This window comes from Loxodonta africana, chromosome 6, assembly GCF_030014295.1.
Source record: "Loxodonta africana isolate mLoxAfr1 chromosome 6, mLoxAfr1.hap2, whole genome shotgun sequence".
NCBI lineage: Eukaryota > Metazoa > Chordata > Mammalia > Proboscidea > Elephantidae > Loxodonta > Loxodonta africana.
In genome coordinates this window covers 68,559,564-68,587,129 of record NC_087347.1, presented here as the reverse complement: position 1 = coordinate 68,587,129, position 27,566 = coordinate 68,559,564, and the positions used below count along the sequence as shown (strand labels likewise).

The 27,566-nt window shown below is 39.6% G+C and overlaps 1 protein-coding gene across 1 annotated transcript; it reads right to left on the bottom strand.

The window, feature by feature from the left end:
* Nucleotides 1-8,250: 8,250 nt before the first annotated feature.
* Nucleotides 8,251-25,783, bottom strand: LOC100654286 (cytochrome c, testis-specific). Its single transcript, XM_003406199.3, has 2 exons — nucleotides 25,386-25,783; nucleotides 8,251-9,698 (listed from the first exon to the last, which is right to left on the bottom strand). The coding sequence occupies exons 1-2, from the start codon at nucleotides 25,552-25,554 to the stop codon at nucleotides 9,553-9,555; spliced, it is 315 nt and encodes a 104-aa protein (XP_003406247.1). The 5' UTR covers nucleotides 25,555-25,783; the 3' UTR covers nucleotides 8,251-9,552.
* Between the last annotated feature and the right edge of the window lie 1,783 nt (nucleotides 25,784-27,566).

Genomic DNA, 27,566 nt, shown 5'->3' with positions numbered 1-27,566 from the left:
AGGACCCCAGGGGTCATGGCCCCCCAGACCTTCTGTTGGCCCAGGACAGGAACCATTCCCAAAGCTAACTCTTCAGACATGGATTGGACTGGACAATGGGTTGGAGACGGATGCTAGTGAGGAGTGAGCTTCTTGGATCAGGTGGACACTTGAGACTATGTTGGCATCTCCTGCCTGGAGGGGAGATGAGAGGGTGGAGGGGGTTAGAAGCTGGTGAAATGGATACGAAAAGAGAGAGTGGAGGGAGAGAGCAGACTGTCTCATTAGGCGGAGAGTAATTGGGAGTGTGTAGCAAGGTGTATACGGGTTTTTGTATGAGAGACTGACTTGATTTGTAAACTTTCACTTAAAGCACAATAAAAATTATTTTAAAAAAAGGGACAAAATCAAAACATTAGCTAAGCAACTCAAACAAACAGAAAGAGAACAGCAAAAGAAGCCCACAGCCACCAGAAGGAAGGAAATAATAAAGACCAGAGCAAAAATAAATGAAATTCAGAATAGAAAAATAACAGAATCAACAAATGCAAAAGGTGGTTCCTGGAAAGGATCAACAAAATCGACAAACCCACTGGCCAAACTGACAAAAGAAAAACAGGAGAGGATACAAATAACCTAAACAAGAAGGGAAATGGGGGGACAGTATAACAGATCCAAGTGAAATAAAAAGGATCATAACAGAGTATTACGAAAAACTATACTCCAACAAATTTGAGAATCTAGAGAAAAGGGACAAATTTCTAGAAACACAGTACATACCCTAACACAAAATGATGTTGAAAATCTGAACAGACCCATAATAGAAAAGAGATTGAAAAGGTAATTTAAAAAAAAAAAAAAAAAACTTCCAGCAAAAAAAAGCCCTGGCCCAGATGGCTTCACTGAATAATTCTACCAAACATTCAGAGAGCTTACACCAGTACTACTCAAACTATTTCAGAACATAGAAAATGAAGGGATATTTCTGAATTTATTCTATGAAGCCAGTATAGCCCTAATACCAAAGCCAGGCAAAGACACCACAAAAAAAGAAAAGCACAGACCAGTATCTCTCATGAATATGGATGCAAAAATTCTCAACAAAATTCCAGTCAATAGAATTCAGCATCATATCAAAAGAATAATTCACTACAACCAAATAGGATTCATATCAGGTATGCAAGGATGGTTCAACATTAGAAAATCAATCAATATAATCCACCACATAAATAAAAGTAAAAAAATCATGTGATCATCTCAATCGACACAGAAAAGGCATTTGACAAAATCCAACGCCCATTCCTGATAAAAACTCCCAATAAAATAGGTATAGAAGGGAAATTCTTCAAATTAAAGGGCATCTATACAAATCCAAAGGCCAACTATTCCCGTTAAGAATAGTAACAAGACAAGAACACCCTTTATCATCACTCCTACCTAACATTGTGCTGGAAGTCCTAGCTAGAGCAACAAGGCAAAAAAAAGAAATAAAGGGCAGCCAAATTGGTAACGAAGCAGCAAAACTGTCCCTATTTGAGGATGATATGATACTACACATAGAAAATCCAAAAGACTTCAGGAGGAAACTACTGAAACTAATAGAAAGATTCAGCAGAGTAGCAGGATACAAGACAAACATACAAACATCACTTGGATTACTATACACCAATAAAGAGAATGATGAAAAGGAAATCAGGAAATATTTACAATAGCCCCTAAAAAAAATTAAAATACTTAGGAATAAATCTAACCAGGGATGTAAAAGACCTATGCAAAGAAAACTGCAAAACACTACTGCAAGAAACCAAAAGAGATCTACATAAATGGAAAAACTTACCATGCTAATGGATAGGTAGACTCAACATCGTGAAAATGACAATTCTACCCAAAGCAATGCACAAATACAATGCAATCCTGATCCAAATACCAACAGCATTCTTTAAAGAGATGGAAAAACTAATCATTAACTTTATATGGAAAGGGAACAGGCCCCACATAAGTAAAGCACTACTGAAGAAGAAGAATAAAGTAACAGGACTCACACTACCTGACCTCAGAATCCACTATACAGCTACGGTAGTCAAAAGAGCCTGCTATTGGTACAATGACAGATACACTGACCAATGGAACAGAATTGAGAACCCAGACACATTCACCTACAATCACCTGATCTTCCACAAGGGCCCAAAGTCCACCAAATGGGGAAAAGACAGTCTTTTTAACAAATGGCGCTGGCAAAACTAGATGTCCATCTGCAAAAAAAAGAAACAGGACCCATACCTCACACCAAACACAAAAACTAATTCAAAATGGATCAAAAACCTAAACATAAAACCAAAAAGTCTAAAGATCATAGAAGAAAAAAATAGGATCAATGATAGAGGCCCTAATACACGGCATTAACAGGATACAAACCATAACTAACAACACACAAGTTTCAGAAGATAAGCCAGATAAGTGGGATCTTCTAAAAATTAAACACTTGTGCTCATCAAAAGACTTCACCAAAAGAGTAAAAAGAGAACCTACAGACTGGGAAAAATTTTTTGGCTATAACAAATCTGACAAAGGTCCAATCTCTAAAATCTATGGGAAAATCCAACACCTCTACAACAAAAGGACAAATAATCCAATTAAAAAACGGGCAAAGGAAATGAACAGACACTTCACCAAAGAAGACATTCAAGCAGCTAACAGGTACATGAGGAAATGCTCTCGATCACCAGCCATTAGAGAAATGCAAACCAAAACCATTGTGAGATACCGTCTCACCCCAGCATTACTGGCACAAATCAAAAAAACAGAAAACAACAAATGTTGGAGAGGGTGCCAGAAGACTGGAACTCTTATGCACTGCTGGTGGGAATGCAAAATGTTACAACCATTTTGGAAAATGATATGGTGCTTCCTTAGAAGGCTATAAACAGAAATACCATATGATCCAGCAATTCCATTCCTAGGAATATATCCTAGAGAAATAAGAGCTGTCACACAAATAGACATATGCACACCCATGTTCACTGCAGCATTGTCCACAATAGCAAAAAGATGGAAACAATCTAGATGACCATCAACAGATTAATGGATAAACAAACTATGGTACATACACACAACGAAGTACTATGCATCAATAAAAAACAGTGATGAATCTGTGAAGCATCTCACAACATGAATGAATCCAGAGGGCATTATGCTGAGTGAAATAAGTCAATCACAAAAGAACAAATATTGTATAAGATCACTACTGTAAAAACTCATGAAAAGGTTTACACACAAAAGGAAACAATCTTTGATGGTTACAATGGAAGGGAGGGACGGGGATGGAAAAACACTAAATAGACAATAGGTAAGTGGTAACTTTGATGAAGGGTAAGACAGTACACAATATTAGGAAAGCCAGCACAAGTTGTCCACGGCAAGGTCACTGAAGCTCCATAGACACATCCAAACTCCCTGAGGGACCAAATTACTGGGCTGAGGGCTGTGAGGACCATGGTCTTGGGGACATCTAGCTCAACTGGCATAACATAGTTTATAAAGAAAATGCTCTACATTCTGCTTTGGTGAGTAGCGTCTGGGGTCTTAAAAGCCTGTGCGAGCAGCCATCTAAGAAACTCCACTGGTCTTAACCATTCGGGAGCAAAAGAGAACGATGAAAACTAAAGACACAAGGGAAAGATTAGTCCAAAGGACTAACGGACCACAACTACCACAGACTCCACGAGGCTGAGTCCAGTACAACCAGATCGTGCCCAGCTACTACCACTGACTGCTCTGACAGGGATCACAATAGAGGGTCCCAGACAGAGCTGGAGAAAAATATAGAACAAAATTCTAACTCACAAAAAATATACCAGACTTACTGGCCTGACAGAGGCTGGAGAAACCCCAAGAGTATGGCCCCAGGACACCCTTTTGGCTCAGTAATGAAGTCACTCCTGAGGTTCACCCTTCAGCCAAAGATTAGACAGGCCCATAAAACAAAACCAGACTAAAGGGGCACACCAGCCCAGGGACAAGGACTAGAAGACAGGAGAGGGCAGGAAGGCTGGTAATAGCGAACCCAAGGTCAAAAAGGGAGAGTGTTGACATGTCATGGGGTTGTTAACTAATGTCAAAAAAACAATATATGTACTGTTTAATGAGAAGCTAGTTTGTTCCATAAACCTTCATCTAGAGTACAATTAAAAAAAAAGATAAGCCAAAAATAAACCTCTTGGCAGGATTAATAAAGATTTTAGTAAAAAATAATCTTATTACATGTGATTTAAAGGTGTTATTCCAGTCTTTACAGAAAGACAAAGTTAAATGTGAGCGAGATGGATGGATGATAGTAATTAAAAGTGTACCCATCTCAAAACCATAACCCCACATGAGAAATAGGAAAATCAGATATTTGAAATCAAGACTTAGGTTCTAGCCTCAGTTCTTGGAACAAACACTAACTAGATGTTTCATTTTGGCAAAGTCTCTGGACCTCAGTTTTATCAGCTGTAAAAGAAGAGTATGGGAACCATCAGTTTTCAAACGTTTCCTAGCCCCTGTATCTTTTATTCAAACGTAGTCTTATTCAACAGAGACTGGAGAAACTCCGAGAGTACGGCCCCCAGACACCCTTTTAAGTCAGTACTAAAGACACTCCAGAGTTCACCCTTCAGCCAAAGATTGGACAGGTCTATAGGGCAAACAACACTCGTGAGGAACGTGCTTTGTAGACTAAATGGGCACACCATCCCAAAAGCAAAGACAGAAGGCAGGAAGGGACAGAAAAACTGGACAAATGGAAACAGTGAACCCAGGGTGGAGAAGAGGAGAGCATTGACACATCGCAGGGTTCGTAACCAATGTCACAAAACTATTTGTGTATTAAATGTTTCATGAGAAATTAATTTGCTATGTCAACTTTCACTTAGTACAATAAAAAAAAAAAGGTAGTCTTATTCACAGGAGGTAGGGAGAAAGATGGGGCAGGAGAGAGAAAAGAGGGTGTCACGCCCTCCCTTAATCGGAGTGGTTCTGTTTTAAATACTTATTTTTCTTTGGGAGAGGACTGCATTTAAACAAATAGTTCTGCAAATAAATACGTGAAAATGAGCTATCTGGCCCAACCCCCACATTTTATAGCTGAACAAATATTGTCCCTTTCTGCACCACCCCCTTTGCCTTTTAGGGCCTGTGTCATCAGTTCTTTTGCCCTCATGCAACCTCCCTCTACTGAGGTACCTACTCCCATAATGCTCCATATTTAAATGAGGTCCCACTTTGTGGGGAATTAGGAATTCAGGCTCAAGAACTGGATGGAAAAGTGATTGTGACTGTGATGACGAAGATTATTGAGGGAAAATTCAGAGAAGAAAATTTGATTCTAAATTCCTATACGTGTTAAAAGAATGTGATGATGAGGGAGAATAAGCAAATAAAATACTCTCAAAATTATGCTGTATTATATAAACCACTTCTTGAGAAATAAATGGTATGCTGTTTCCCACAAAAATCACTGACTACTGGTTGACGTCTAGGACATATTTCACTCACTAGTATAAAAATTTTTTAAAAGGACGCAGGACCTAACAATGTTCCGCAGCTTTCTGAAGATCTCTCTGTCCCTTCTAAAACACACAAATAATGCCAAGTTAAGTGATTTCACATTTTACTTTAATTAAATGAAACAAGTTTATTCTTTCAGATTCTTATCAAGGTATGTATTAGAATTGTGTATGCTAAAAGCCACAGAAGTACATCTTATATAAACATACATCTTATATGACTGCCTGTAATACTTTTCGAATGTAATTTTATTGATATGTGATCAGCATAACATTTCCCAGTTGCTGAAGTCTCCTGGTTCCTGCTAATGGGGCTGTAAAACAAGAACACTTTTTATTTCAGACTTCATAATCATAGGAATCTGTTCTCCAACTAGCATGAATCTTTTTTCTATTGAACGTTTAATTCAAGATTCCGAGATATTTGCAGGCTTTAATATTTGGACAACTTCAAATAGTTGTTAATTATTTTCTTCTTTGTTCCATTAAGGTGCACCAAATTTTGGTTGAAGAGCACTCAGAGAGTAATCCCCTTAGAGGTTCCTGTCATTCACAAAGCAGGTGTATTACACTGCCTGTATCAGTGAATAAGGATTTATTATAGGGATTAGACCTTACACAGAGTCCCTGGGTGGCACAAAGTACTAAGTGCTCAACTAATAGCCGAAAGGCTGGTGGTTTGAACCCACACAGAAGTGCCTCAGAAAATAGGCCAGGTGATCTGCTTCTAAAGGTTATAGCCCGGAAAATCCTATGCAGCACAGTTCTACTCTGCCACACACGAGGTCTCCATGAGTGGAAAGCAACTTGATGGCAACTAACAACAACAACAGACCTTACACAATTTTGAGAGAAGCTGAGGAAATAAAGTTCAGAAGTCACTAAGACCACAAAGGGGAGCTTGTGAAGAAAACTATAGATTATATAGGTTATTCGCTCTGCATCTGGCAGTGGGCCTAAAGTTGTTGTAGGTCATCAGGGCAGGCGGTTGGGAAGCAAATCAAGAAGAATGTACTAGGTTGGATTATGTTCCCCCCAAATTCATGTCCTTCCCAGTATCTCATAACCTTTTTAGAAATAGGGTTTTTGCAAATGTAATTAGTTAAGATGAGGTCATGCTGGAGTAGGGTGCACCCCTGATCCAATACGACTGGTGTCCTTATAAGCAGAGACACAGGGAGACACACAGGAAGAACACCATGTGACGACAGAAGCAGACTGGAGTGATGCATCTGTAAGCCAAGGAACACCAAGAATTGTGGGAAACCAAAAGAAGGAAGCTAGGAGAGAGGCATGGAACAAACTCTCCCTCAGATCCTTCCAGAAAGAAGCAACCTTGACAACACCTTAATTTCAAACTTCTGGCTTCCAGAAATGTGAGAGAATACACTGTTGTTTTAAGCCACCCAGTCTGTGGCACTTTGTTATGGCACTCCTAGGAAACTAATACAGAGGGCAAGGACAAATCTGTGAGGACCACCTGGTACCAGTGCTATTTCTCACTTCAAACCTTGATGATGTGGGTGACAAACTGGGCCCTTCACCTCAAAGCTGCCCATACACCAGGTTGAACTCAGAGAAGCTAAAAGAGACCTCACAGGAGTTGGAGGAGGTGAGGCCTGGCTGTAGCCCCACCACACACAGCTGAGTCAACAGATCAGTGACAACATGCATGAATTGCACCTGGGGCCCTGTGCATTCCAAATATAGTGGCTTCTGCCTCACTCCTCTGTCTTCCAAATCTCAGGTAAATTTCTCTGTGGCCAATCCTAACCAGGAACCATATACAGAAGAGACTTCTAGGGAACAGTTCCAACTTAGCTAAGTTGACAGTATAAAATCACTATATTACCAGAAGTTCCTTCATACAAACTGATCCTAAGATGAATTTAAGCCTCTCAGAGATAACAAATACCCAATCATAAGGCCTGTCACAATGCAGAATCTCAATTACCACATTTATTTGCAAATTTTCCTCCAACTTTTTTTTTTTTTTTTTTTTTGGCACTTTGATACAGGAAACATTGCTACCAGCAAAGGGGTACTTACTCTGCTCTCACTAAGATAAATATTAGTCTATTTAAAGCAAGATTCAACACCTTAAAGCAACACCAACATCTCATTAACTGAACATTTTTAAGTAGAATAAATCTATTTAGTACTTCTCTTTCCACGCAACTTTTTATTATCTCAGCTCTCCTTACTCTATCTTCTATCTTCCCTAAGTCGAAAGTATTTAAGCTCTAAACATGAGGCTTTCTTGCTTCTCCTTGCACTGTGGCTTTTGTCAACATCATCCCATCCATCTGTCAGGGTTGTATAAATCTGAACTGTAATTGTGAATGTGAATTGAGTTCAAGTTCTTTCTCACAAAGCTTCCTGTCCCCATGCAGATTGAAATATAAGGTATGTTACCTAACTCTACCTCCTACAAATCCAGCTCAGTTCTGAGATAGGCAACATCTCCAGCAACTCTTGAAGTCCCTACAAATGCTTCTGCCCTCATCTAAGAATTCCTCCAGGGAGAGAGTAACAAGCTCAGTTTTGCCTGAAGCACTCTTTTGGCCCCCAGGGATACATTCCCTTCTACAATACTGGCACTGGGCTCCATGAGAGGAGTGCATTCTTCCTACTTTCCAGCAGCACTAAGGGTAAGCCTAAGCACTTAGCAGATTTAACGGACCCTCCCCTGGAAGGAAACCCTGGTGATGTAGTGGTTAGGAGCTTAGGCTGCTAACCAAAAGGCTGGCAGTTTGGATCCACCAGGCGCCCCTCAGAAACTCTATGGGGCAGTTCTACTCGGTCCTGTAGGGTTGCTATGAGTCGGAATCGACTTGATGGCCACGGGTTTGGTTTTGGTCTTCTTCCCCTGGAAATCACTGCTCTTTCAACCACATTCCCCTCGGACTGGGAACCTTCTGTTAGGGTACTTTCTCAGAAGTGTGGTCTGCTATGTTAGCTAGCTAACATATTCTATGACGTTGTGAGAAAGTTCCCAAGAATTAGATAACGAGATAAAAGTTTTAGTTTTGGTACCAGATCTCTGGAAGCCTCAATGTAAACAGTTAACACCCACCTCACAGGAGTGTTACTGTGAAGTGTAAATGAGATAATGTATGTCCCATCCCCACCCCATAATGACCACTGACCAAACCATTACCTGCCTCTCTGACTGCTTCTCCTTCTTGCTTTGGGCCACATCAGCTGGGTGACAGAATACTTGCAGGGCTGCATAGCTGCTTCAGAGACTGCCTCACACTACCCAGGCCCCGCTCTTCCACACAAGCTCTGTTGTGGAAGTGCTCCACCATATGTCACTGCCACTTACTGTGAGGTGGTTTTATTTTCTGACTCTGCAATTTATGGGCTGCTCTCAGGGTCCCCGTTATGTCTCCCTGCAATCTGGTACTACATTACTCAGAATTAAAAAGGTTAATGCAAAAAAATTATATATTATGTAATTTAAATGTTTATTAACATGGAACATGCATTCCCTGCTCCATGTCACTCATGGTTAACAATTTTTTTTCTAGTAATAGTCCTAAGATTAAAATATTTGACTTCGTTTTCCCTAAAAATTAAATATTGTTTATAATAAAAAGCAAACACATAACCAAACACAGCCTAATGAAAACTAAAGCTAATGCCTGCTATATTTACATTCAAATTACAGCAATGTAAGTATGTGGAAGCTATCTCAACCATCAACAGCAGTTGCTAAGCTTATAAAATATTTTGTGCATGTACAGACTACTGAAGGACAAAAGATTTCAGTTTCCTTCCCTTTCCTCCTCCATCCTGACCTTATCCCCATAGTTAGTAAGAAGACAAAAGCAAATTCAGACTCTGAAGGGCATTTGCTCAGTACAACACACACAATGAAAACTATCAACCTTTATTCTGAAATATTAAAGTTGCTACAGGCTGATCAAGAAAGATCAAACATGACTGCTTTAAATATGGAAAATTTGAAATTAGAAAAATTTGGTTCATCACTAGTATTTCTGAAATTGTAATAAACATTTCATTAAGATGTTGACTTTTTTAAATATTGAATAAGATCTTCCCTCTCACTCTTCTTTTTAAGACCAGCGAAGATCATTTTCGTTCCAGGGATGTATTTCTTTGGATTCTCCAAATACTCCATCAGAGTTGCTTCTCCCCAGATAATACCTAGAAAGGTGAAAATAAGTTTTAAGTTTCTGTAATTACATTTGCAGGGTTTACTTTTTTGATGTTACCCACATATATGAACAAAAGATTACTCTTGGACTCAATACATCAAAAAACCAAACCCATTGCCATCGAGTTAATTCGAACTCACAGGGACCCTACAGCACAGAGCAGAACTGTCCCACAGAGTTCTTGGACTCAACAGGAGCGTTATTACAACTGAGAACACTTATGGTTTCTGATCCACAAGAAAATTTCAAAAATAGTCTTTGGTGCTCTAATCCTTGGCTTCCCTGTAGAAAGCCAGTACTGACATGCTGTTTAGAATTATTCAAGGTACACCACTAAACTACCACTCCAGAAACATTGTGCCTAAGCAGTGCTCCTCCTCCTAGGATCACAGAGTTCCTTCTAGAAAAGACCTTAGGGATCATTTAACCTTTCATTTTGAAGATGATGGCCCAATGAAATAGAAGTAACATGCTCCAAGACGACAAGACTATTTAGAGATAAGAATGTGCAACTACAAACTCATATTTTCATGTTCTTTTTGCTAATCATACCAAGCTGCCTTTGTTCTAGTTTCTCTTTATCAAAATCTATAAAGTTCAGGAAGCTGGTGTTAACATGACAGAGAAACATTGGCCTCTATCTCTTTTTCCATTCTAAAGCCAGTCAAAAACTCCATTTTTTTTTTATTATTGTGGTGAAACATACATAAAACTTACTTTAAATAGGTCATCCTCCTGCCTTCTGGCCTCCATGGTTTCTGATGATAAATCAGCTGTTAATCTTAATGAGGCTCCCTTGCACATGATAATTTGCTTTTCTCTTGCTGCTTTCAAGATTTCAACAATTTGACTGTAACGTGTCTCAGCCAACTCTTGATCTCTTTGAGTTTATTCTACGTGGAGTTAAGTTTCTTGGATGTGCATATTTTTCTTTTAAATAAATTTTATTGTGCTTTAAGTGAAAGTTTACAAATCAAGTCAGTCTCTCACACAAAAACCCGTATACACTTTGCTACACACTCCCAATTACTCTCCCCCTAATGAGACAGTCTGCTCTCTCCCTCCACTCTCTCTTTTCATGTCATTTTCACCAGCTTCTAACCCCCTCCACCCTCTCATCTCCCCTCCAGGCAGGAGATGCCAACATAGCCTCAAGTGTCCACCTGATCCAAGAAGCTCATTCCTCACTAGCATCCGTCTCCAACCCATTGACCAGTCCAATCCATGTCTGAAGAGTTGGCTTCAGGAATGGTTCCTGTCCTGGGCCAACAGAAGGTCTAGTGGCCATGACCCCTGGGGTCCTTCTGGTCTCAGACCATTATGTCTGGTCTTATGAGAATTTGGGGTCTGCATCCTCTTCTGCTCTCTCAGGGGTTCTCTGTTGTGTTCCCTGTCAGGGCAGTCATCGGTTGTAGCCGGTCACTATCTAGTTCTTTTGGTCTCAGGATGATGTCATCTCTGGTTCATGTGGCCCTTTCTATCTCTTGGGCTCGTAATCACCTTGTGTCCTTGGTGTTCTTCATTCTCCTTTGATCCAGATGGGTTGAGACCAATTGATGCATCTTAGATGGCTGCTTGCTAGCATTTAAGACCCAGACGCTACTCTTCAAAGTGGGATGCAGAATGTTTTGTTAATAGATTTTATTATGCCAATTGACTTAGATGTCCCCTGAAACCATGGTCCCCAGACCCCTGCCCCTGATTTGCTGGCCTTCGAAGCATTCAGTTTGTTTAGGAAACTTCTTTGCTTTTGGTTTAGTCCAGTTGTGCTGACCTCCCCTGTATTGTGTGTTGTCTTTCCCTTCACTTAAAGTAGTTCCTATCTACCGTATAATTAGTGAATGCCCTTCTTCCACCCTCCCTCCCTCCCCCGTCTCGTAACCACTAAAAAATGTTTTCTTCTCAGTTTAAACTATTTCTCAAGTTCTCATAATAGTGGTCTTATACAATATTTGTCCTTTTGCAACTGACTAATTTCCCTCAGCATAATGCCTTCCAGGTTCCTCCATGTTATGAAATGTTTCACAGGTTCCTCACTGTTCTTTATGGATGCGTAGTATTCCATTGTGTGAATATACTATAACTTACTTATCCATTCATCCGTTGATTGGATGTGCATATTTATGTCTTTCATCAGGTTAGGAAATTTTCGGCCATTCTTTCTTCAAATATTTTTTCTGCCCCCTTCTCTCTCTCAACTTCTGGGATTCCACGATGCATTCATTGGTACAACTAAGGGTCCTGCACAGGTACCTCAGACTCGGTTCATCTTCCTTTATTCATTTTACTTTCTGCTCCTCAGACTAGATAATTTCAACTGTCTTCAGTTCGCAGATACTTTCTTCCACTTGCTGTGATCTGCTGTTGAACCCCTCTAGTGAATTTTTTTTCCATTATTGTTTGGTTCCAGAATTTGTTTGGTTCTTTTTTTATACTTCCTATCTCTTTATTAATATTCTTATTTTGTTTATGCATTATTTTCTTACCGCCCTTCAGTTCTTTGCTGATGGGCTCCTTTAGCTCACTGGGCATATTTAAGACAGTTGATTTAACATCTTTAACTAGTAATTCCAATGTCTGGGCTTCCTCAGAGACGATTTCTGTCAAATTCTTTTTTTTTTCCTGTGAATGAGTCATACTTTCCTATTTGTTTGAATGTTTTTTAAGTTTTTGTTGAAAACAGGACATTCTGGACATTGTAATGTGGTGGCTCTGAAAATGTGATTCTCCCATGCCTGATGGATTGTGTTGTTACTTGATGAAGGCTGTGGTTGTCTGTTCAGTGACTTTTCCAAACTATTTTTACAAAGTGCGTATTCCAACTGCTTGTATGCACTAACTGGAAGTTTCTGTTCCATTACCTCTGCAGTCAATCAGTGACCTGACAAATACCTAACCAAAGAAAAAAAAATTGGTGCAGCATTGATCCTTTAAGCTATTGTTCCAGAGAGAAGCTACTGCTGCAAACACTGAAAACACAGCAAGCATCTGCACCAGTTTCAAGCACCACTATTCCAACTAAAATGTACAATTCCAAATCCTTGGAGGACAAGTTCACCACTGCCTGTCCTGGCACCAGCCAGCTGCTCTAGCACATGGGCTGTCATCCCCACCACCATGGTGGGGGTTGAATAATGTAACCAGTTCACAAATGCAGCACACCTATGAAGGACCAGCAGCCTCTCTCTTCATCAGGCACTCCCTTATTGTTTTAAGTATCTTTATTAGGTTCCAGGGTTCCAAGACAGTTTATTTCAATTGCTCTTTTCAGTTCAGTTGCTGTTTTGGTAGATGGACCGACCCCTAGAGACTCCTACTCCATCACTTTGCATGACATCTGCTAATTCCATGTTTGATGAAACTTTTTTTTTATACTTGTTATCGTGCTTTAAGTAAAAGTTTACAAATAAGTCAATTTCTCACACAAAAACTTATATACACCTTCCTACATACTCCCAATTACTCTCCCCCTAATGAGACAGCCCGCTCTCTCCCTCCACTCTCCCTTTTCGTGTCCATTTTGCCAGCTTCTAACCCCCTCCACCCTCTCATCTCCCTCCAGGCAGGAGATGCCAACATAGCCTCAAGTGTCCACCTGATCCAAGAAGTTCACTCCTCACTAGCATCCCTCTCCAACCCATTGGCCAGTCCAATCCCTGTCTGAAGAGTTGGCTTCAGGAATGGGTCCTGTCCTGGGCCAACAGAAGGTCTGGGGGCCATGACCACGGGGGTCCTTCTGGTCTCAGTCAGACCATTAAGTCTGGTCTTTTCATGAGAATTTGGGGTCTGCATCCCACTGCTCTTCTGCTCCCTCAGGGGTTCTCTGTTGTGTTCCCTGTCAGGGCAGTCATTGGTTGTAGCTGGGCACCATCTAGTTCTTCTGGTCTCAGAATGATATAGTCTCTGGTTCATGTGGCCCTTTCTGTCTCTTGGCCTCGTAATTACCTTGTGTCCTTGGTGTTCTTCATTTGCCTTTGATCCAGGTGGGCTGAGGACAATTGATGCATCTTAGATGGCTGCTTGCAGGCGTTTAGGACCCCAGACGCCACTCTTCAAAGTGGAATGCAGAATGTTTTCTTAATAGATTTTATTATGCCAATTGACTTAGATGTCCCCTGAAACCATGGTCCCCAAACCCCTGCCCCTACTACACTGGCCTTCGATGCATTCAGTTTATTCAGGAAACTTCTTTGCTTTCCATTTAGGCCAGTTGTTCTGACCTCCCCTGTATTGTGTGTTGTCTTTCCCTTCATCTAAAGTAGTTCCTATCTACTATCTAATTAGTGAATACCCCTTTCCCTCCCCCTGGCATAACCACAAAAGAATGTTTTCTTTTCAGTTTAAACTATTTCCCAAGTTCTTATAATAGTACTTTTATACAATATTTGTCGTTTTTCAACTGACTAATTTCCCTCAGCATAATGCCTTCCAGGTTCCTCCATGTTCTGAAATGTTTCAGATTCATCACTGTTCGTTATTGATGCATAGTATTTCATTGTGTGAATATACCATAATTTATTTATCCATTCATCCGTTGATGGGCACGTTGGTTGCTTCCATTTCCATCTTTTTGCTCTTGTCAACAGTGCTGCAATAAACATGGGTGTGCATCTATCTGTTCGTGTAAAGGCTCTTATTTCTCTAGGATATATTCCAAGGAGTGGGACTGCTGGATCATCCACCTACTTCTAGCTTTTTAAGGAAGCACCAAATCGATTTCCGAAATGATTGTGCCATTTTACATTCCCACCAGCAGTGTATAAGTGTACCAATCTCTCCACAGCCTCTCCAATATTTATTACTTTGTGTTTTTTGGATTAATGCCAGCCTTGGAGTGAGATGAAATCTCATCGTAGTTTTGATCTGCATTTCTCTAATGGCTAACGATTGTGAATATTTCCTCATGTATTTGTTAGCTGCCTGAATATCTTCTTTAGTGAAGTGTCTATTCGTATCTTTTGCCCATTTTTTAATTGGGTTTTTTGTCTTTTTGTAATTGAGTTTTTGCAGTATCATGTAGATGGATGAAACTTTTGAGGAAGCACCGATAACCCCAAACTTTATATAATTCGAGGACTTCCAAGCATAAAATGAATGGACACCCATTACTGATGATCTCAGAAGAGAAGAGTTCTCCAAAGTGGGTGACACATTCTTGAAGTCCTAACGCTTTGTTTAGTTCAAAAATAGTGTGTAGGCTGTGAAAGCCCCCCTAAATTCAGTTTGATGTCATGGCGGGCTATGGAGCCACGGTTGAAAAAGAAAACACAGACATGCCATCTTTGAAAAAAGGACCCTACCTTGTTATAGGAGAAAAATCGAGGGTGTTAGATAACTCTAGAGCTGCTAGTCTTTGTAAAATGAAGTAAAAAGTCAAATAACTCCCCTAAAAAACATACACACTCAGGCACATACACATGTCTCTAACATAACTGTGGGCAAGGAACACCTTATAACTAGAAAGGAGCCTGGGTGGAACAAGCAGTCTGCGACCAGCTGCTAACCTCAAGGTTGGTAATTCAAACTCACCCACACTCTGACAAAGAAAAGCCTGGCAAACAGTTTCTGTAAAGATTACAGCAAAGAAAACCCTATGGAGCAATTCAACTCTGTAACACATGGGGTCGTCATGAGTCAGGGACTGACCTGACGGCAGCTAACAACAACAAATAACTCACTGGAACACTCAGTTCCTCATCATTACTGTTCTTCTTCAAATAACTGTCCTCATCAATAACCAAAGGTATCTGCACAAAAGAGTACCAAAAATATTCACATACATACACAGCAGAAAGGAATATAAAAAATAAAAGATAAATGAGAAATACACGTCAGACTTACTGACATTAAGCAGATGAAAATCATTACCACATTCCCACATACTCAAACATGGTTTTTATGAATCAAAGTCTCAAAGCAGAGCTACAAGGTTCAAAGAGAAAATGAGAAAAAAGAAAGACATAAAGGACTTGAAAATATTGATAAAAATTAAATAGAAAAAGTAAAGAATTTAAAAGAATCAAAGGGCAAATGACAGATACAGAAGATATTTACACAGAGGAGATCAAAATATGTATTATTGGTGACCCAAGTAAGGTTGAAACACAAATGAAATAGAATAAAATTATTAAAACATATAATTCAAGGAAACTTTAAAAAGGTAACAGCTCTGAGTCTACCAACTGTAAGAGTATACCACGCTCCAAGAAATACTGAAACATATCAATAAAAGACTAGACATGGGCTAGCAAAGTTACTAAATTTCAAAAATAAGAATCGTGCTGAAAATCAGAGATAAAAGAGTAAAGATAAAAACAAGTAACTTGTAGTGGAAAACCACCAGGCTGTCTTCTGATTTTTTTTGCAAAGAATCATTCAGCATGAAGCATATAAAATCCTAGGAAATTAATTAATGAGATAATTTTATATCCAGCCAAACTATTATTCACTTGTAACAGCAATGCACAGATATTTTTGAACATCGAACAAGTGGGGTAATATGGTTTCAATGCACCTTTCTTGACTTAAATACTAATAGATAACCCCATACCAACCAAAAAAGACACTGTGGTAAAATCTGAGAATAAGCATTGATACTATTTATACGCAGAACAAATGTCAAAACAAATGTGGTAATTACAGTTACATACAATGTAAATGGCATATATCATCTCGGGGTAGAAGTAATACAAGTAACAAAGACTTAGGAAACAGTGTGAGAAAGTGGGAAGTTGTATAACACTTTGATTTTCTCATCCTTCATAGTGGAGGATAGATGAGTATTGCTTAAAGTGAGTAAATCAAGTTATAAAGGAATATGAATATTATTTATAAATATAGCCATTAAGATCAGAAATAACACTACTACCAAACAAATTTAGTTAGGGAGATAGGGAGAAGTAAACTTATGTAGTTTTCTCATCAGTCACATTGGGAAGTACTCTTTAGAACTAATTAAATTTTCTTATAATGTAGATGTATTTTAATTATTAACACATTTATGAATCAGTGTGTCCTACTGCCTCCATTTACAACATCTGACGTGACAATAGGCAAAAAATAAAGACTAACCCCTAATAATCAGTTAGCTTAGCTAATATGTTAACCCCATGAAATGTTGTGTTTGAAGACCCAAGAAGACCTGGGTTTCATCATTTATTAGCATCGAACCCTGGGCAAATTACGAATTAATTCAAACAACCTGTTTCTAATATCTGCTTCAATTATCATTTTCCAAAAATGAAAATGGCACTTCAATACACTATAAAGGTATAATTTTCAAAAGAAAAATTATACATTTACTGAAAAAACAACAAAAGATTATAGCTACAGTCACGAATTTTCTAAAATTATATTCTAAGCATACCATAGGGGACAAAGAACCTTCTTTAAAATACGAAATGTCTGTATTTTTCCAAGAATTAAAATAGTGTTGCTGCTATTGTTGTTAGGTGCCATCAAGTTGATTCCTACTCATAGTGACCCTATGTATCACGGAACAAAACATTGCCCAGTCCTGCAACATTTTTATAATCACTGTTATGCTTGAGCCCATTGCTGCAGCTGCTGTTTCATTTCACCTCATTGAGGACCTTCCTCTTTTTCACTGACTCTGTACTTTACCAAGCATGACGTCCTTCTCCAGAGACTGGTTCCTCCGGATAACACGTCCAAAGTATGTGAGGCGAAGTCTCATCATCCTTGCTTCTAAGGAACATTCTGGCTGTGCTTCTTCCAAGCTTTTGTTCATTCTTCTGGCAGTCCATGGTATATTCAATATTCTTTGCCAACACCATAATTCAAAGGTGTCAATTCTTCTTCAGTCTTTGTTAGTCATCATCCAGCTTTCGCACGCATATGAGAAAACTGAAAATACCATGGCTTTAGTCAGGTGCACCTTAGTCCTTAAAGTGACATCTTTGCTTTTTAGCGCTTCAAAGAAGTCTTTTGCAGCAGATTTGCCTAATACAACTCATCGTTTGATTTCTTGACTGCTGCTTCTGTGGCTGTTGATTGTGGATCAAAGTAAAATGAAATCCTTGACAACTTCAATCTTTTCTCTGCTAATCATGATGTTGCTTACCGATCCAGTTGTGAGGATTTTTGTTTTTTTTATGTCGAGGTATAATCCATACTGAAGGCTGTGCTCTTTAATCTTCATCAGTAAGTGCTTCGATTTCATCTCTTTCAGTAAGCAAGGTTGTGTCGTCTGCATATCACAGGTTAAGGAGTCTTCCTCCAATCCTGATGCCCTGTTCTTCTTCACACAGTCTAGCTTCTCGAATTATTTGCTCAGCATACAGATTGAACAAATACGGTGAAAAAATTCAACCCTAACATACACCTTTCCTGACTTTAAACCACGCAGTATTCCCTTGTTTTGTTTGAACAACTGCCTCTTGGTCTATACACAGGTTTCTCGTGATCACAATTAAGTGCTCTGGAATTCCCATTCTTCATAACGTTATCTATAATTTGTTACGATCTATACAGTCAAATCCCTTCAGATAGTGAATAAAACACAGGTAAATATCTTTCTGGTATTCTCTGCTTTCAGCCATGATCCATTTGACATCAGCAATGATAACCTTCGTTCCACGTCCTCTTCTGAATCCGGCTTGAATTTCTGGCAGTTCCCTCCCTGCTAATGTACTGCTCCAACCGCTTTTGAGTGATGTGTAGCGAAATTTTGCTTGTGTGTGCTATTAATGATATCGTTCGATAATTTCCACATTTGGTTGGATCACCTTCCTTTGGAATAGGCATAAATATGGCTCTCTTTCAGTCAGTTAGCCAGGTAGCTGTCTTCCAAATTTCTTGGCATAGACAAGTGAGCACTTCCAGCGCTGCTTCCATCTGTTAAAACATCTCTCACAGGTATTTTATCAATTCCTGGAGCCTTGTTTTTCACCAGTGTCTTCAGTGCAGCTTGGACTTCTTCCTTCAGTACTATCAATTCTTGATCATATGCTACCTCCTGAAATGACTGAGTGTTGACCAATTCTTTTTGGTACAGTGACTCTGTGTATTGCATCTTCTTTTGATGCTTCTTGCATCATTCAATATTTTGCCCAGAGCATCCATCAATATTGCAACTCGAGGCCTGAATTTTTTTCTTCTGTTCTTTCAGCTTGAGAAATGCTGAGCATGTTCATCTCTTTTGGTTTTCTAACTCCAAGTCTTTGCACATCTCTTCTCAAGGCAACCTTTGAAATCTTCTATTCAGCTCTTTTACTTCATCATATCTTCCTTTTGCTTTAGCTACTTTATGGTCAAGAACAAGTTTCAGAGTCTCTTCTGAAATCAATTTTGGTTTTTTCTCTCTCCTGTCTTTTTAATGACCTTTTCCTTTCTTCATGTATGATGTTCCTGATGTTGTTCCACAACTCGTCCACTCTTCAATCATTAGTCTTCAGTGCATCAAAACTATTCTTGAGATGGTCCTTAAGTTCAGGTGGGATATACTCAAGGTCATACTTTGGCTCTCATAGACTTGTTCTAATTTTTTTTTAGCTTCAACTTGAACTTGCATATGAGCAACTGATAGCCTGTTCAGCAGTGGACCCCTGGCCTTGTTCTGACTGACAATATTGAGTTTTTCCATCATCTCTTTCCACAGAGGAAATCGATTTGATTCCTGTGTAATCCATCCGACAAGGTCCATGTGTATAGTCACCATTTATGTTGGTGAAAAAAGTATTTGCAATGAAGAAGTTGTTGGTCTTGCAAAATTCTATCATGTGATCTCTGGCATCGTTTCTCTCACCAAGGCCATATTTTTCAACTATTGATCCTTCTTCTTTGTTTCCAACCTTCTCATTCCATTACCAGTAATTATCAATGCATCTTGATTGCATGTTTGATCAATTCAGACTGCAGAAGTTGGCAAAAATCTTCAATTTCTTCACCTTTGGCCTTAGTGGTTGGTATGTAAACCTGGAATAATAGCCATATTAACCAGTCATCCTTGTAGGTGTATAGATATTATCCTATCACTGACAACATTATACTCAGGACAAATCTTGAAATGTTCTTTTTGATGATGAATATGACACCATTCCTCTTTGATTTGTCATTCCCGGCACAGTAGACCATATGACTGTCCAATTCAAAAAGGCCAATACCAGTCCATTTCAGCTAACACCAAGAATATCGATGCTTATGCATTTCATTTTTGATGATTTCCAATTTTCTTGGGTTTGTACTTCGTACATTCCATATTACTATTATTAATGAATGTTTGCAGCTATTTTTTCTCATTTTGAGTTGTGCCACATCAGCAAATGAGGTTCCCAAAAGCTTTACTCCATCCACGTCATTAAGAAGGACTCTACTTGGAGGAGGAAGCTCTTACCCAGTTGTATTTTAAGTGCCTTCCAACCTGAGGGGCTCCTCTTCTGGCACTGTATTAGACCACGTTCAGCTGCTCTTCAAAAGATTTTCACTGGCTAATTTTTTTCAGAAGTAAAACACCGGGTCCTTCGTTCTAGCCTGTCTTAGTCTGAAAGCCTATCTGAAACCTGTCCACTATAGATGACCCTGCTGGTATTTGAAAACCAGTGGCATAGCTTCCAGCATCACAGCAATACGCAAGCCCCCCCAATACAACAAACCGACAGATGCAAATAGTGTAATTATTTACAACAGAAAGATCATACATAGAAAGTAAAATATGGTTGACAGTGTACCATAATGTACAGTAACACTGAAGTATTATCTTCCTGGCTCTTCTTCTTCTTCTTAGTTATTCAAGTATGTCTTGGACCAAGCTATGCTAAAGGATCTTTTAAATTATTTTAAATAACCTTATTTTAAAGCCCTAGTCAATTAAGATAGTTATTTACTGGTCTTGTTTCATCACTTTTTGTTGTTAGGTGCTGTCGAGTTGATTGCAACTCATAACGAACCCATATGACAGAGCAGAACTGCCCCACAGGGCTTCCTAGGCTGCAATCTTTATGGAAACAGATCACCTGGTCTTTCTCCCATAATGTTGCTGGGTGGCTTGAAACTACCAACCTCTATGCTAGCAGCTGAGCACTTAATCACCACACCACCAGGGTTCCTTTATTTCATTAGTAAAGCTAACAAATAACATTATTATGTCCCCAAATAAGTCACAAATATTACTTAAATGATCTGACCTAGGAAAATTTTATTTCTATTAATTAAATAACACTAAAACCAAGCCTTTTATACAGCTGTAAAAATGGGATGGGGCTGTGTCTGACCTACTCTAACTTCACAAAGGAGAATGAGAATCAAGATCAACAGCCCAAGGCTGACTTCTATGAGGTGGAGTTCAGACATGCCTTCACCCTCCGACCTTTTTACACTGCTGACACCAACCATTCCACCCACAGCACTCTCTGCTTCTATGCTGGGTTTGATTATTTCTTGCAACGGCCATACAGAACTCACAGATAATACTCACAGTTACGGATTTTATTAGGCAAGTAACAAGTTACAACTCAGGTTCAGGAACACTCAGGATACAGTTCTTCAGTCAGGACAGCCACCTTTCAGCATGACCACAGGCACGCCTTTCTCTGCCCTTCAGCCTCTGCCTTGCTCAGGCAAGTGTCACAAAGTTCTTTTAGCTCCACTGATAAGTGCCCAGAGGCACCCTACTCTGCCAGAAAGACACAGCCCAAAGGCACTCAGCTATTTCACTCTGTGGGTTGGTGAGCCTAGCTCTACCGCCAAGTACCTGGAGGCACCCCACTCTGCCAGGAAGCTTCCTGCCTGAAGGTGCTCAGCTTTCTCACTCCTTCGGCTGAGAAGCCCACCATGCTATCTCCTGACAGTTTCCTGGTTCTGCTGCCTCTGCTGCAGCTGCTTCTCTGCCACTGCCTCTCACTGTCTCTTGCCATCTCTGGTATTATAGTTCTGTCTCCTGGATCTAGGAGGTTCTCAGCGCAGGGATCCCAGGTACAAATGACACACTCCACTCCTGGCTCTTTTTTTTGGCGATGATGAGATCCTTCCTTCCCACCTCTGGAATGGCTTATTTTAAGCCTAGCAGGATGGCAAAAACTGACCAATCCCCCTTGTTAGGGTTCTAAACACCTTATATGCCTGGTCCTACCTGCACAAGGGTGCCATGTACCTTATTTACATTATTAGCAAGCCACAAGCACCTCATCCACACAGTCCCACCCAGTCTTTTGGTGGGAGTTACAAGACCACAGCGACAAAGCCCGAACAACTGATCTACAGCACTGCAACAAATTTCAACCTTTGAGGACAATCTATAATAAAAGATATGTTTGTAACAAGTTGTAACATAATTTCAAATCAATACTAATAAGCAACAAAGTCTTCAAAATATTGGCACCTAGAGGAATAAATATTAAGTTATAAACAGCCTATGAATCAGAACTTCAAAAGTTAACTGCTCTTGTCACTGGATAATAAAATAACAAAATGACGCTACAGAGAAATATTACTTTAAAAAACTAAAAAGCGATATAAACACAAAGTATAAGTCAAATTAAAAACTCATTTGCTCAGTTGGTCTCTATTCACCTGGAGCAAGAGAGGAAGAAGGAGAGTCAGGAATAAGAAGGTAAAATGGAATTTGTGGGTAATTGCCTCCATGAACAACTGCCTCCTTGACCATGAGACCAGAAGAACTGAAAGGTGACTGGCTACCATTACTGAATATTTCAATCAAAATCTCTATAGAAGAATTCTGATTAAAAGGTAGAAAATGCGGATCAGAATTTCAGATTCTCATGGAATCTAGAATTTCTGGAGCCATGAAGGCTGGATGAACCCCCAAAATTACTGTCCTAAGGTAATCTTTAAATCTTAAACCAAAAATGTCCTCTGAAGTTTCTTAAAACCAAACAGTAGTTTGGCTTAACTAGTAAAGAATGTCTGCCTTGGAACACTGTGCTCTTTCAAAGATCCGTCTATATTGGACCAAACTGACAACAACAACTTGAAAGATTAGGAATGAACCTTAGGGAGCAGTGAGTTTATGTTAATGGGGGAGGAACCACTCAGAAAAGGAGGGTGAGAATGGTTGCACAACTCAAGGAATGTAATCAACACCACTGAATTGTACATGTGGAAACCTGAATAGGTGTATGCTTTTGCTGTGTATATTCTCAACAATAAATACACAAAAATTAATTATTTTAAAAAAACTGATTTGCTTAGTAGTCTACAAATTGGTAATGTCTGTTAACCAGCATTTTTGTAAACAGTGATACTGTGTTATTAACAACTACCCTAGTGTTTAAAAAGATGCTGAAGTGCTCCTGACTCAACAAAGACTAAAATTTTATTTATTTTTAGTATAAGTACTTTACAAATTATCTATTTCATACACGTATATATAATCTTCAAATGCTAAGTAAAGCTCTAACACAATTACTCACCACCAGTCTATGTCAGTTTGTTGGACTATGGTGGCTTGCATGTTGCTATGAGGACGGAAGCTATGCCACCGGTATTCAAATACCAGCAGGATCACCCATAGTGGACAGGTTTCAATGAAGCTTCCAGACCAATATAGACTAGACCAATATAGACTAGAAAGAAAGGCTTGGCAACCTACTTCTGAAAATTAGCCAACAAAAACCACATGGATCACAACAGAATATTGTTCAAAACAGTGCTGGAAGACGAGCCCTCTACATTGGAAGCGCTACACAATAACCACAAGAATGGACTCAAAAATACCAACAACCATGAAGTTAAAACAGGACTGGGGAGTTTTTATTCTATTATTCATAAGGTCATCATAAGTCAGAGCCAACTGACAGCAACTAACAACAACAAAGTAGTTACACTTACCACATCTTCCCCACCCCACCCTACCATGGTTTGCTGGGAAATTCAGAAGTGTAGGAGACTAGGGCATTGCCAAATTGCCAGCTCTTCACCCCGCTCTCAATGTTTCAGAAAAATGAAAACTATCTTATTTTTACATACACACAAAGAAAACTGGCAGTCCCCACAATGTGCTAATCTGGTTTTAACCAAACTATTGACTATCTGCAGGTCCTTTTCCCCTAAAATGTCAGACAACAAAAATTTCACTATATCTTACATATCTTAATAGAAACAGTAGTACAAGTTAAATAAAGCAGAGTCTTCCATTTGACAAAGTACAAACTATTACCGATACACTCAAAAAAGATTAATGCATAGGCCACCAATTCCCCTCACTAAAGCCCCTCACCTACAACAAATACCAATACACGGTCAGATACCATCTGTTATGGATTGAATGGTGTCCCCGCAAAATGTATATCAGCTTGGCTAGGCCCTGATTCCCAGTACTGTGCGGCTGTCCGTCATTTTGTGATCTGATGTGATTATCCTATGTGCTATAAATCCTGACCTCTATGATGTTAATGAGGCAGGATTAGAGGCAGTTATGTTAATAAGGCAGGACTCAATCTACAAGATTACGTTGCATCTTGAGTCAATCTCTCTTGAGATATAAAAGAGAGAATCAAGCAGAGAGGACAGAGACCTCATACCAAAGAAAAAAATGCACGGAGCGGAGGGTGTCCTTTGGACCCAGGGTCCCTGCACTGAGAAGTTCTTAGACCAGGGGAAGATTGATGACAGGGACCTTCCCCAGGAGCCAACAGAGAAAGAAAGCCTTCTCCTAGAGCTAGTGCCCTGAATTTGGACTTCTAGCCTCCTAGACTGTGAGAGAGTGAGTTTCTGTTTGTTAAAGTCATCCTTTGTGGTATTTCTGTTACACCAATGCTAGACATCTAAGACACCATCCAAATTAAATACATTATAGAGAGTCAGCAAAAACGAGGAAGACCCTCAATGAGATGGATTGACAAGTGACTGCAACAATGGGCTCAAGCATAACGATTGTGAATAGGTCACAGGACCAGGCAGTATTTCGTTCTGTTGTACATACGGCCACTATAAGTCAGAACTGACTCGACTGCACCTAATGGCAACAGTCTACACAAGTGCTATAATAACCCATTGAGAAATTTAAAAATACTACATTTACATCATTTAGCAGTAGGATTCAAAGCTGCCAATAATTTATGTTCAAGACATTTCCCAACAGCAATAATCTGATATTCAGGCCCATAAGAAATGCCAGCCCTCTGAGAAAAGTTCAAATACAGTTGCACCTTATTTAAAAAATATATATATAACTCAGTTAACAAAAAATATGTAAGTCCAGGAGTAATAAATTGTTTCACAAAGATATTTATTATAGCTTTTTTTTAACCATTTTTATTCTCTTAATCCTAAAATACTCTCCCTTTAACTGCCATCTATTCCCTTTCCAACAAAGAAGTTGAACATACTTTTTCGATCTATATAACATCCCTTCAACCCTGCTAAAAATCAGTTACAAACAGAAAACTACCATTATGTCATTAAAATATTATTTGATTTTTAAAATTTAACTCATGCTTTTTCACCATAAATCTATTGCTTAAAAAAATTCCTGTATAGTCGAAAACCTATGCCACACAATATTGTGGATTCCTCTGATCAAAAAGGTGACCAGTTACCCAAAAACAGATCATATACATATAAATATATAACAATATTTCAGTAATAGAAATAAGAACTTCATTTTTAACGCTGCACATAAAGAAATTATCAATGCCAAATCATGCACTGCCTCCTTTGCTACAAAGTATCTGATCCTTTCCCAGCTGCCTGGTTTTACCTTTGTTTTTGTTTGCATCAGTGTAAGAAAATCCTGGTGCTTGTCCTGTTTTTCGGCCAAAGAGGCCCCAGAGATTTGGGCCAGTCTTGTGCCTTCCACCTTTTTCCACTCTGTGGCACTGAGCACAGTTTTGAATAAAGATCTTCTTTCCTGCTTCGGCATCTCCCATTCTGTTCTGCAATGAAACATTAAACCTCAGACCAAAGTAAATATCAGATTTTCAAACCTGTGAAAAAAAGGAATTTCATTACTTTCACTGAAGTGAATGCTAATGATATTAAAGAAACAAACAAAAACCCTCTTTTCTCGTAACCTATATATTTCACTTGAAAGTCGCTTACAAGAAAAGTTCCATTATCACTGTTCAAATTACCAGTATTTGTCACCATTAAAATGTTCACTTCGCTACCTTTAGTCACAGAAGTAGTACCTATGATCTTCTCAAAGCACATTAAAACCAAATAAAGATTCGTGAATGGCAGAAAGGGAGAGGGCAAGAAAACTAAAATCAAGGGAATTCATTTTGTGCTGTAATCATTTCGCACTCTACCAGCATTTAAGAAAAAAATATCTCACTGAAACAAGCATCTGATATGAAAATGATCATTCATCCAAGGATGAGGAGACAGAACAGCAAACACGTATGCTTACTATGTGCAGGCATGTTCTAAGCCCTCTATATATTATTGACTCATTTAATACTCATACCAGTCCTGTCAGGTAGGTACTATTACTAGCTCTAGTTTTACAGAAGAGGAAAATGAGACACAGAGATCTTAAGTAACTTATATGAGCTCAAATAGCTGGTGAGAGGTGGAGCCATAATAAACCTGTAATCCTAGAAGTTTAATTTTAACAATCCACCTCCAGAATGAACACTCTTAAGGCAACCCTGTGCTGGAACACAATTTCTGACACATTGCTGACGCTTAAAATTTTGTTCACCAAACTGAGTGAAGAGTGCTTAAAGATGGCTAGGTGAAATACTGTTTAATACACACACCACGGCCATTTCTCACTTTGTGTAAAGGAAAGTAGTAAAAACAACGCACCAATAAAGTGTTCAAATTATACAAAATCCACATAATTGAAGTGATGAAGGAGGGAGGAGAAATTCACCAGAACATTTTACACATGAATACTAAACAGACTCTAAAAGATTATTTGGGACCATGCGTGTTGGAGTGAAGCGTACTGAAGTGGAACGTAGTTATAAATATGTAACCCTGGGTTAATCACTTCACACCTTTAAACTTCACAGGTGTTTACAGCCTTTTTCTCTTCTAAGTGTCTATGGTTAAGTCCCAGAGCTGGAATAAAAATCTAGCTCTCCAAACCTCCAACCCGGGCCCTTCGATGCCATCCCCTCCACGTCACCCGCTCCCATGTAGAGGAAGACTTCTGCCATCCATGGGTGGAAGGCTCTACTCAGAATCAGACCCACTCAGAAATGTGAGAACGTGCAGAGGAGCCCTTCACTAGACAAAGCCTTCTGTTGCACTTAGGGACACCGGGGCCCCGCCAGCTAGCCGGACGGTCGGAGGCTCCTCTGGTAGTCCCAGAACAAAACTGCATCGGCCCGTACCAAGGCTTCACACTTCCCGGCTGTTGGCTCACCCCGACCCGGTCAGTCCTACCTACCGCAGGGCCAGCGGTGCCATCCTCTGCTTCCCCGGCGGCGCTCCGTAGCAGTCACTGAGGACACCGCGGGACCAGAGCCCGCGCCCCAAGCTCTAGTCGGACGGTCCAGAAGCCGCGCTTTGACACCCTGACGCCCTGAACCGCAGGCCCCACCTGGCATGTGCTTCTGCTGGACACAGCCAATGGCGGGCCTGCTTCACCGCACTGCTGATTGGCCCCCAGATCCCGCGGGATCTCAACTCTCGGGATTGAAGTCTTGCACTTACTGTGCGGCTCCTGGCTACACGTAATCGTACCGAAGTGAAAGTCCCTTCAGGGGACGATGGTCCCAAGCGCGTTGTTGGGTTTTTTTTTTATTTTATTTTAATCTTTGCTTAACCAAAGGGTTAAATTATCTGTGTATTTAGTGTGTACATAGTCTTGCTTGAAGTAGGAACTCAACTCTTAATGAATTGGTCCAGTAGCATTTGATCAAAGGACTCAAATCACATCAACAAAAGAAAAAAAAAAAAAAATCAAATGCTTACTATGGGCAAGGCA